The sequence below is a fragment of the Anopheles coluzzii genome, chromosome 2 (assembly GCF_943734685.1).
Source record: "Anopheles coluzzii chromosome 2, AcolN3, whole genome shotgun sequence".
NCBI lineage: Eukaryota > Metazoa > Arthropoda > Insecta > Diptera > Culicidae > Anopheles > Anopheles coluzzii.
In genome coordinates, this window is record NC_064670.1 from 6,894,826 (window position 1) to 6,907,204 (window position 12,379).

The 12,379-nt window shown below is 48.9% G+C and overlaps 1 protein-coding gene across 1 annotated transcript; it reads left to right on the plus strand.

Moving 5' to 3' along the window:
- Positions 1-148: 148 nt before the first annotated feature.
- LOC120951514 (uncharacterized) lies at positions 149-3,769 on the plus strand. Its single transcript, XM_040370283.2, has 4 exons — positions 149-665; positions 824-1,231; positions 1,296-1,520; positions 2,909-3,769. Exons 1-4 carry the CDS (start codon positions 336-338, stop codon positions 3,116-3,118), a joined length of 1,173 nt encoding a protein of 390 aa, XP_040226217.2. The 5' UTR covers positions 149-335; the 3' UTR covers positions 3,119-3,769.
- The last annotated feature ends 8,610 nt before the right edge of the window (positions 3,770-12,379 follow it).

The window sequence follows — 12,379 nt, forward strand, 5'->3', positions numbered from 1 at the left end:
AAGAGCACGTGGTACCATCCACTCTATCCCCTTTCTTGGTAAAACAACCCCCGGACAGCGACCAATTGCGCGCATGCGTTCCCAAACCGTCTCTGTCATCGCTCTCGCGAAATTCTCGCACCACAAGCAAAACAGGAGAGTAAAATATCGACCCGTTCCTGTCGCTTTTGCGTTCAGAATTTTCTGTCACATCAGCTCGCTAGTGCTGTGGTGTTGTTGCCCGTTCTTACGACAAAATACGAGTTACTTGTGGCATTCCATTCGACTATCAATTAATACCCCGGGGACAAATCAATTAAGCAGTTAAGGTTAAACCACGTTAGGCAGTGCCAACCATGTTTCTCCGGGTGCAGCTGCTGGCGTTGGCGCTGGCCGTGACGCTGGTGCAAAGTTCGAGCGCCTACTACAGCGGGCCGTTCCTATTTTGGGGCCTGGACGATCTGAAGGACCTGCAGAGCCCGGCCCTGGCCGAGGTGGACGACAAGATGCTGCGGGATCTGTACTCGAACGCGGCCGCGGTGGTGGTTTTTCTACGCAACGGCACCACCAAACTGTCGGCGGACAGTTTCCCCACGTTCAAGCGGATCGTGGAGAAGTACGAGTACATGTACAGCCCGCAGCAAATGCTGAGCTCCAACCCGCTCGATTACAACGTGAACGCTGAGGTAAGCGAAAAGTGCACTGTAGTGCGGGGTGAGAGCGAGTGAGTGAGAGAGAGAGAGAATCTCATGTGACCTCATAGATGACGCTAGTGGCGTTGACTGTATGCCAACTTGTGATGGGGTGTTTTCATTTGTTTGTATGTGTCTCTCCCTATCCGCAGGTTATCAATCTGGTTGGCTCACCGTCCCAGCAGGATGTAGAACTGTCCGCACTGTTCCGCGACTCCACCGAGAACTACGGCGAGCGGAAGGTGCTGGGCATACTGGCCAACCAGTGGGAAGAGCCGCACGTACTGCACAAGCGTGAGGCGAAGGGTGGCGATGACCTCTACTCGACCAGCACCACGCCCGGCAGCCCGACGGATGAGCCGGAAATAGCCGACTCCCTGTACAATGTGCCCGGCAAGGCGATTCTGTACATGACTGGGCCGCCGGTGCTGAAGATGCTGAACGATTCGGACGAGGGTGAGACGACGCACGTGCTGGACAAGCACACGCTCGCCACGTACGATGCCCGGGAGCGCGAGAGTAAGATGATTGTCACCTTCAAGGTGGACGATTCGACGAAGGTAAGGATGTCTCTTGAATAGATCATGCAGATCTGATGTAATGAATCCATTTCTATCTCACAAGCTCACACTCAAGTTCCGCTTCGATATGGATGCCGGGTACTGGTCCATGTCCAAGGTGGATGTATTTGTGATGGACACGAAGAGCAAGGACGGTGCCAAGTCGCTCGATACGACGCTGGAACTGGAGGGTAAGGCCCCGTACGCACCGCTGGGCGCATCGTACTCTTGCGCCCGTCAGCTGGTATTCCGCAATGGCACCACCATTCTGACGCTGGAGAACATTCAGGTAAGCGGGGCGAAAAAAGATGAACACGATGCATTTGTGTAATCAATACACCCGCCGTTGGTTGTGTAATGCAGCGTTGATAGGAATTTAATCAGACAACAATCGTGCGTGTTTATTGTGAGAGAATGGCCAAACCTACCATACCTCGAAACACGTTACCCTACTTGCAAGTAGGTGATTGAATTTACGCTTATAATTTACCTATTAAATCTCACAAGTGTACGCATACGCATCTGTACGTTGGGTTGCTGTTTTTTGTATGTAAACAAACGACTCGACTCGGCGCTTTATGGCGCCCGTATGTGATTGTTGCTTCTTTCCAATCGGCCGTCCATCTGCACGTGTAATGGGTGGTGGTGGTTGATGTACAGCATGATGAGAAACGGCTGTGTCTGAAGAAGATGAGCGTAGACACAGCAAAAAAACAGAGAGAAAAACAACTAAAGCGATAGGTGAGAAAAGAAAACTGGAGCAATTGGCTGGCGTCTCTAGTGGGTCGCAGGTGTAATAATTGTGCATCGCGCATGGAATGCAACTGGCATGTGATTCCAAGGCGATGGTTTCGCAGTACAATGTAAACATCTTTTTTTATGACTATTTTTATCAGAACGCATGTGACGCACATAGCGGTAAGAAATGTGAGAGGATCGGTTTGGTTGCAAAGAAGTGTTGCTTGGTACTCCATTTGTACATGGATTGTTCATTTCTCCATTAAGCAATGTCCCAGACGAGCTGCATACAAATAGGATTGCCTTATGTTTGATGTGAATGCATCACCTCCAAATTGCACCAATTGGTGGAGATTAAATTAATCTTTTATTGTCCTATGGACAAGCGGGCTAGAAAGTCTTCACACTCAAATCAACCGCGCACGGTAAACGAGATAACAAACTTTGCATATTTTATTGACATCGTTACCGTAAAAAAAACCAGCTTTCTTTCGCGTTAGCCCGACTACTTAAAACCGCTTAACAAGAGTTGTAAAATCAATCAAAACTACTTTCCGTTCACATTGTGCGAATGTTTTGCCCTAGGAAGAGAGGCAGACTTTGCGTAACCGAAGGCAAAGACACCATCAAAACTGATCTCACCGCGCGCGCCATCGACAACCGGGTTTATATGTGTGCCGGCGGTACTTCATTAGCTCGAGCTGAAAATGCTCAAATTTAAACTCATAATAAAAAGAGACCCCACCCTCGTGTCCCTTTCGCGGGCACTAAGCGCCAGCCGACTGCTGAAATCGCAACTACGTTACGCAACATTTCCGCAACGATGGGACGTGAAATTGGGCAGCGTTTTCCGTGTTTGGTGGGATTTGTTTGGGGTTAGGTTCGGTGGTTCCTGTTTGCGAAACGACGATAATAACAACCCGCTTTGTCATTCGACAGGTTCAGCCGGCCCTGGAAGGGAAAACGAAGTTTGACAGTGCCTGGGACTGCGTTGGGTTCACCACGGCACCGATCCTGTCCGGCATCTTCGTCACGTCCTTCATGCTGATCGGGCTGACCATCGCCATCATCGCCATACTGGACATCAAGACGCCGAACCGGTTCGAGTCACGCACCGGAAAGCAGTTGACATTCACCGTGCAGGAGTAAGTCACCGGGACGGGCAACGGTCACTTTCTTCCCACCCCCCTTCTAAAGAGTGAATGTGTGTACAAGTGTTAACCTTTAACATGAGGTGCAGGCGTGAAGAGATGAGACCTCGTTCAGGTGAACCGGGACGGCTGGAAGGTATGTTAGGTCTCATGGTTTGACCATACAATACTGTGGCACCGTTGGAGACAGGTTAGGAAATCAAACAAACAGGTAGTAATTGCAAGTGCACAGTTCTCATCTTCAAGATATGCACAGTCGAGCCGGTTCCTCCTCTCGTGTGACTCCATACTACTTACTCATTTTAGTTGAATTCCCAGGTTCGTTTCCAAGCAAAGTGCACATCCGTGTGCGTGATAGTTCGATTTAATTTTTGGTTTTGTTAGGTTAGATATTACTCATTGATATTACTGAATAAGGCAACTGGATCAGGTTCGAACGTTGCCGGACTCGCAAACGGAGCTACGGTCATATCTTTAAACACAGACGTTACGATTACAATGTTACACCGGCTCCACAAAAGGGGTCGGTGTTGCTTCATACTGAACTGGAAACGCAACACGGAAGATGCGGGAAAATGTTAATGTAAATGTTTCGGCTAGCTTAAGCGTGCAATAAATAACTTCTCACACACCGGTACAACACTCCAAACTAGGTGTCGCACTGTTTACGATTGCTCAACGCATTGCATCCACGCTAATGTGTGCAAAGAAAAGGGAGAGAAGAAAAAAAAACAAACAACAACAACATCAGATCGAGTAACTTTCTCTTTCAGGATTTTCTTGCGAATAGGAAAAACGGTCCCGATCGCGATCACCTCTCGATCTGCGCTCATATGCGATCGATTCCCTCACATCCCACACAAGACGAAAACGATGCGCGATGAAAACGGGTTCACGTGCGAGTGCTTGAAAGTGAAAACTCGTCTGTTTTGTCAGCAGTCGGAGCCACCACACGTCACCGATGGTGCTGGCCACCTTACCCGCCGTGCTGCGTGATAAAGATCATCGCGCCCGACATCGATGGTGGTCATCAAAGGGAGATTAAGGCGCGAGTCCCTTCTTCTTCTTGCTAGCAGCGTTCGCTATCACTTGCGTGGCTCAAGTGTTTGCGATCACCTCGTCGAATCGGTTCCTTTTGTGGAGCCCGCTGCTTTAATGCGTCTCGCATAGGGCACTCGAGATGAGACCGGCAGGGTTATGAATATGGATTTCCAAAGCGACCGGAGGAAAGGTGAGCTCTCATGGAGCGGTGTTGCATCGGCAAAGTTCAACAACATGCATTGATCGTTAGCCGAAGCAAGGGGGAAGGTTTGATGTGGGTTTTTAATATCATTAACTGTCAATTGGCTTCTCGTAACGTTTCTCATGCAATGGATAGAGGGGGCTAGTTATCGAGATTCCCGTGAGATTTGGATCCGAGTGAATTGATATTGATGTCGGAAGAAAATTATGATTTATCTGGCAAGATCTTTTATGATGAAATTCTAGCAACACGATTCAGTTGCTTAAGGGCATGAGACTGAAAACCTCCAAGACATGTTTGGACATCTTCAAGTTACGAGAAGACTCCGACTCCAAACATTTGAACTTTTATTTTCAACGTCAATTAACCCCTGATTAGTTGTAATGCAACTCAGAGATATTGAACCATTCAAGATAGTACTTGTGATAACATCCAGAGATATTGACTCAACAATATCAGTAGAGAAATTCCTTAAATGAAATGCATGAGTACTTGCCAACAAGCAGCACCTAACCGTTGTGAATGTAATTTTGAGGAATATTAGGGTTTAGGTCATATGATTAGCTAATCATCAAGCAACCACCATCCCATCTCGATAAGATAAGCTCATCGAAATTTGTTCCAGCATATGTAACATCCGAAAGACCTCCTGTTGCTATTCGGCGCTTCTTCTCGCTGGTACTCGCGAGCACCTCAGCTAATACGATAATCACAGACCGCAGGACCTACCTGTGAAGATAAACGACTTGGCTGACACCATGTTTACGAACGACATTAGAGAGGTTATGCAAAGTGCGTCTCATTAGCATTAGGGTTCCGCTCGTCCGACTATCCGACCTCACGGCTCCCCACCGCCAACCGAATCTCACACCTTCGAGTTCAACAGCCCAGACGATGGACCCTTCCGAGTTATTAACTGCATTCCGGCACACGATCGTCCGGCACACGAGCTACCGCGTTGCATCGCCTTTCGCTTTCGCTGCGTGCAAGGCTCATGCAATTCGTCGATGCATCGGCGATGCCTGCCAGCGGGTCGGTGCAAAAGGTCGGCCCTCGAGCTCCCGCAAGATGAGCGCGGTTGCGTTAGCAGCCCGAACGTCGTCATGTGAAAGTGATTTAATTACCGTCGCCCAGCCCCATGCAGCTTCTCCGGTCAGATCTGGTCCCTTCCCGTCCCGTGGACTGGTCCGATGCTTCCGTTTCGGTCGGTGCGATCGTTTTGTACCGCCGGTGATAAAGTGCAGCCTCCGCGATCGATAAATTTAATTTACTCCTTCCTCTGCCGGTGATGCACGGGGCAGGCCGAAGAAGTTTCGGAGTCGTTATTGACCGGTTTGCGAGCTGCACGGAACGGCACCAGCTCTGCGGTGGCTCTGTGTCTGTGTGTGATGCAGCCCTCCGTATCATGCGTTGCATGCAAATTCCTGCACGCGTTGCAAGTGCATGGGCAGCGTATGGACAGCATCTTCATTAGAAGCGTCATGTTTACAAGCAGTCATCGGTGCGCACGCACTTGTTTTCTTGAGCGCGTACCCCCGATAACGCGCTACGAACGGCCGCCCCGCGGGTCAGTAGCCGGCATACAAACACACACGGCGATTCGTTTGGCACCGGGTGCGAGAAATGTGCATCCGAAACCGGGACCGTGGCTTTCCCCGGTGTCCCCGGTGCATTCAAATTTTCACCCCTCAGCTCAACGCGACCTGCGCGGCTAGGGTGATTATTAGCCGACAGCGAACTAATGTTATCGCTAGGGGGCAATTAAATTCAATCAATCTCGCCTCGGTGCCTTTCGCCGGGCGCTCGTTACCACGGTGGCCTGTGCTGGCCCGTTCCCGAGCACCGGATAAGCTATTCTAGACTAGGCTTTTGCCCGTTGACTCCGTTTCTCTATCTCGCTAAATCGATGCCCCGATGGATTAGATATTGGAGGTTAAGATCCCATCCCGAGCGCACCTCGTAGAGAGGCTACGTGTACGAGAGGGAGTGAGGAAGATTTTTAAAGTGTTGCAGGCGACGAAATTAAGGTTAGTAGAGGGGCTGAGAAAAGGGTTATAAAATTAATTCGAATCACTGATCGGAGGTATTTTGGGGCTGATTGACGATGCTGACGGTAAACAGACACGGGACGCGTCGAAGCTGAACTAGAAGGTTAATGAGGAGCGAAAACGCGATCATCCCGGCAGATGAGTTCGGTCCCGGAAGGGAAAGGCTTCGTCGGCCCTAATGCATCTGCTGGAAGCTTTTATTAATTTGGAGCTGGGTGGAATGAATTTGGAGCCTTTTGGTAGCTCCGATCGCGGAAGTTGAGGTACACAGAAATGGGCAAATCGCGTCTAATGAGTTAGCGAATTTAGTGAAGTTGGTTAATGAGTGTTCTAGTTGATACAGTTCCGGGCGATTAGCTTGAAATGTTTCCGACTCAAAGAAAGGAGCTTACGAATCAGAATCATTTTGTAATTTTAATGCAACATTAATAATGCAGGAGCCGTCTGTTAATCTATAACCTAAGGTGCGGACACTTTTTGGGGAGCAAATTGGATTAAAATTGCTCGTCTATGCTTTGACCGCAAAGCACCTTAAAATGATTAGCTTAACATAATTATCGTAAAATCATTCCGTCTCCAAACACCAAACCGCATCACCGTTTTTTTATCATTGACCTCCATTCCGTTCGACAGCAAACATTGACACTAATTTCTCCCGCTTTCGTGTCAGTCACTCCCGCTATGGCATGCGTTTTTCCTGTTTTGTCGCAGAAAGATTTAGCCACGGCTTTAATCTCACCCCCATGGTCATCTACAAGGGTTGCGCCGAGTGCTGATGGCGTGTGCTAATCGTCTTTCCTCGACCACATGTGTGTGTGTGTGTGATGCGGTGGTGTAGTGAAAATATGCTGTGCAAAGCTCATCCCCGAGCCAGCCAACCGAACACGATCGGTTTGACCTCAGCAACCCCCCCGACGGGAACAGCGCGAATGATCATAGGGAGTGATCGCAAACAAAAGCATAAACACACACACCCCTACTGGGAATGGGAATGAAAGTGACAAGAAAGGAAAAGTTTTCCTGCCTCCTATCGCTCCCCCCGGGGTCTCTCCTTTTCCGCATACCATCAGCAGCCCTGTCCAACCTTCCTTTGCTCATCCTTGCGACCGAACCGACCGCGTCCGTACGATACGTACTAGCTGGACAAGATTAAGGAACCGAACCGAAGCGCTGCGATGATGATGAAAGTGGTCGGGTTGAAAGTATAGTTTTCGCAACGGCTCCTCCACAGCTCTAGCACTTGCTTTGCGAGGGCAGAGCGGCGTTCCGAGTGCGTTCGGTTCGGAAATTAACCCTGCGGGCATCGGTGAGTGACCTATTTTCGGCATCGCATCGCACCGTGTGGAGGTTTGCTTTTTTGTTTCTGGGGACGGTGTTTCGCTTCCTCGTTCTCTGACATCGAGATGCCTTTTTGGCGCAGCGTTCGTCATGGCGAAACGATTGTAAAGTTATGCTGTTTTATTTAGCTTTTTTATTATTTCAGCACAGCCTAGTCGCAAACTGGTGAAGCATGTTTCCTTACCGGTTTTGCGCTGGGGCGGCGGCCGGGTTTGTGCCTGTGTTGTTATGTGGCCGGTTTCGCCTTCACCGTGTGATAGCTGAAAGTTTGGCGATGTTGACGAAAGTTCAATGATCCGAGAAGACGCCCAGTTTAGCATATCGGGATACATTCCATCACCATCACGATCGGTCTTTTAGGCACTTGAGTGGGTTCATGTGTGCCGAGATGGGGATTTCCAGAGGAATTTCTTTATTCAAACAGTTTATTTCATATTTATTGGCTTCTTACTATCAAGCATATAGGATATTAAAATTGTAGAAAAGCCCATTTCCCAGAAGCCATTGAAAGATGAAATGAAATGCAAAATTTATTGCCAAAATTACCATAAACTGTGCTCACTTTCCCTGTGTCCGTGTACCGTGCATGCTTCTGCAAGCGATTGAGCTACCAAACGGCTAACGTCTCCATTAGATGCAAGGCGCAAATCTTCGATCGTAAATTGACATGTAAATCGTCATCTGCACCATGGCGCTTGGCGTAGAAATTAGTTCCGACCTCGCGATCCTAAGCAGGCGGAAACCCAATCATTAGTATCGCTCGATCGAGGGAATTACGAGAGCCAAAGTGCCCAATAGCCTAGGGATGCATTACGCGGGTGCAACCGTTTTGCATCATCTCGAGTGCACCGGCCAGATGGTATCGAATCGTTGCACAGCATCTTCCAGAATGTCACGCCGAGGGTGTAAGGCTTGATAGGAAAGCAAAGACAGTGAGACAGAAAGGGCCAACCAGCTGCGGTAACACAGCGCAACACCGCACACTGCTCAATAAATACGTCGATATGCGGTGTGATACGGCAAAAGGAGTCATCGCTCCTTCGGCTGGAGCTGCCGGACCCACTGAGCATAACAACTTTCACCGTCAGCCGGCGCATAAAACAGATAAAATTATTTATTGATTGCTGCTCCGAGCACTGGAGCCTACCGAGTCCTGGAAGTGGATGAGACGGCAACGATGGCGTTACTGCGAGGATTAAATCTCACTCTCCCTCTTTTGAGCTGACCCAACTGAATAGAGTTGATGGATTCCTGAACTTCTCTTCCCCCTTATGAATGTAGAAATCTATTTGCGTTTTGTAGTGTGCATTTGTAATGTGTTTTTTCACCTACCATCTTCCCGATCGTGCTTTACACCAGTAACTGTATAAACACCGTGAAATCGATCAACAAGCTGGAAGCTGGAAAGGGGCTGGAACAAACGAAGTGAAGGAAAATATTTGAGATGTGTGCCAGCTCCATCCGCTTCCCTTCGGCACACACACACACATAATCTGTGTTGCTTTTCTTCCCGCACCCGCACCCAATCATGTTCGCGGGCGATGTCGAAGGCCCATGCGCATATGTAAAAGGGCAGCGGTTCGAACAACGCGCAGCTTTCCCACCGTGGTGGTGTCGGTGTCGATTACCCAATGCATCATCAACCATCTGCATTATGCAGCGCACAAAAGCAGTATGCAGCAGGTCGGATCGTATAGGAATGATAGGGGATGGCATGGGTACCATGTGATCGTGCTAGTTTGATCGCACATCGGTGACGAAACGCTGGCAAGGAAGGGATTCGCTATTTTGGACAGCATGCGGTTCCGTCTTCCGCCAGCGGTCCGCAGACGCGATGGCGTCTCACGCTGTGTGTGTGTGTGTGTGTGCATTTCGCCCCAATCGTTTGAGAGGGTACAGCACAGCTCGTGCTTTCGTAATCAGTTTCCCATTATTAGCGAGAGGGTATCATCATCCCCAGTCCCTCAGTATGCTTGACATGTATGCTGCCGAGGCATGTTTGCCTTTGTTTTTTACAGAGCAGCAACATCCACTGCCCGAAACAAAGGCGCCTCGTCTTATTTGCGTAGCAGCATACGAAGATGACAGAGCCCACACCTTCCTGACCCGAAAAAAAACAACCTCAAAGCTATATAATCACATTGCGCTCGCGTTTGAAATCAAAACCAAAAATAACCGTTTGTATCGGAAATAAGCATAAATTAGGTGCAAACACTACGCAGCACAAGGCACATGATGCATCCCAACGGTGGGGGTCGTGCGGCACCAAATGGGGCGAATGCTAAACGCCGGAGGTGCGATGCTTTTTCCGCTTGAATTGGAATGCGATTTTGAAGAAAGCGTCCCCTTTAAAAACACACACACACAGTGGACAAATCGGTGAAGGTGTGCCGCTGGTTGATGGAATGTCCGCTGATCGGTCTGGAGCGGGGATGAAGGAAGGGGTGGGTGGATGTAAAATTGAAAGTTTTGTCTCATCAGCAGCAGACAAACAGCGCTACAATGCTGTTCGATGCCGTGCGTACGGGGCTGTGAGGAGAGTGAACTGCAGATAAACAATCGAAGATGAGGAGGACATTAACATTTATGAGGAAGCTTTTACAGGCTGCGTTGCTTAACGGCTTTTTGGGGATTGTGATTAAAATGCATAGACAATTTGATGCCAAAGAGAGCCTAGGAGTGGTGTAATACAGGTGTAATACGAATGCATTCAGTGTGTGTTGTAGCTTTAAAGTTAAAAAAAGTGAACCCCTTGGAAAGACTTGCACCCGCCGAAAACGCAACTGCACAAACCCTACGCAACTTTCGCGCTGCTAATCGTCTCACATTCTCGGTCAATGTGGTCGTAAAAAAACCAATCTCCTCTCAAAGGAATGTGCCGAATGTGCCGATACCGAGCATTCGATGCCCAACGTGCGCCGAAAATAAGGGCTCGCCCCAGCTCGCCATTAAAAGCCCGCTGGGCAAATTTCTCTCTTTCTGTGGATTTTTCGCCACTCTTCACTTTCGGGTTGAACGACACCGTCCGAAGCGCAGTTTATCAAGCTGCATCCCGGTGCAGTTTAATTTAAAACTGCTCATTACACGTACACACGCACGCACATGCACGCACTGTGGCAGAAGGAGTCAGAATGCGGGGTGTGCATTTCGGCGACGCTATCCGAAACCTTTCGGAATGGAAAGTGAGAATGGAAACGACGGACGAGTTTTCTCCGCTGGTGAGTGTGCAAGAAGGAGGCCAACGATGTGGTGTGATGAATGTGTTGATATCGAAAAGAGAAAAAAATCCATTCGGTGACAGCGACCAATACATCACACACACGCATACAGACAGTTTCAAGAAAATATCCAAATGATCGTCTATTCAAGATCACGGACATTTGATAATGGGGAAGTTCTGTGAGCTCGTAAATTCCGTCACATGGAGCTATAAATTCGGGGACTGAGTCGTATGTTTACCAGCGCATTGTACACCACCATTCGGGGAGGAAATCAACACAGGAATTAGGGAAATTAGGGACGACCTAGATAAGGTGGGCCTCACCTGGTCGTGTGTCGTGTGCTTTGGATAACAACGCTACGAGTCTTCCACGAAACTGTCCCGGGAAGTTTTTGGAGATCAATTAAAGTCTCGCCCTGCGTAGATCCGCACAGAGGCGCACACACACACACGCTGCTGCCACGAGGCACGAGCATTCTCCTGAGAAAAGGGCGACCATAAAATGAAAATTCAACAGCAACAGTGAACAACAAAAGCCGCCACATTCAAATTAATCGCTTGCGTACTTCCCATCTCCATGCTCTCCCTGGAGCTTCAAAACAGAGCGCTTACAGCTCGCAGAAATGAAAAAGTGAAGGAAAAATACCGTCCATAACACGTGTTTTGTCAAATGGATGACCGTTCGAGGTTTCTGTTTGCCTCTTGAGGTTGTTTGGCCCGCTGTCGAGTTGTTTCCATTTCCATTTCCAAAGGAAATGCTGGCTTGCTGGCTCTTTTTCAGGCCGGAATTTCATTAAATCATTCGTCTCAACAGCGCACTAAAACCTAAACCCACCATTTAAATTAAGCCGTTACGTTTATTTCCGCAGCTTTTGGGCGGGGTGAGTGGAGCACTCTGCCAGGTTAGTGAGTGAGTGGTGCTACTGTCTTTGCCCAAATTCCCACAGGGCCCCGGGTCGGGACAATATGGGACGAGGCTGTCTGCACTTTAATGCTCGTTTCAAATGCAAAGCTCTTCAAACGCATAGCAATTATTGTTGCACTGCCGAGCACCGATACGTATCGCACAGGCTGAGGTAACACCGGAGCCAGCAGCAAGACTCAACGGAGACAACAATGAGAGCCGACGAGGCACACTCCCGGTTCGACAGGTTGCATGTTTTGTTTGCGCACTATTTGTGGTACATCTTAGCCAAAGTTCCCAGGGTATTCCAAAACGGCGGCGATGGATGGAAAGAAAGCAAAAGGCCAAAGGGTAGCATTTATGCGTTTTTAATCATAGCTTTTCTGGAGCGAGCGATGAAAGGACGCCTCGCAGGTGGTCTCGGTCCCGGCCGTGTAGTCCAGAGATCTGAAACACAATGCTGACGGCTCCCAGCTGCGTGATATTGAATTAATCCCGCAGTGAGC

Excerpts from the sequence above, each read along its gene's own strand:
- LOC120951514 (XM_040370283.2), top strand. The coding sequence starts at position 336 with ATGTTTCTCCGGGTGCAGCTGCTGGCGTTGGCGCTGGCCGTGACGCTG. Across the intron at positions 1,232-1,295 it reads AGGTGGACGATTCGACGAAG|CTCACACTCAAGTTCCGCTT; the intron begins GTAAGGATGTCT and ends CTATCTCACAAG. Across the intron at positions 1,521-2,908 it reads TGACGCTGGAGAACATTCAG|GTTCAGCCGGCCCTGGAAGG; the intron begins GTAAGCGGGGCG and ends GTCATTCGACAG.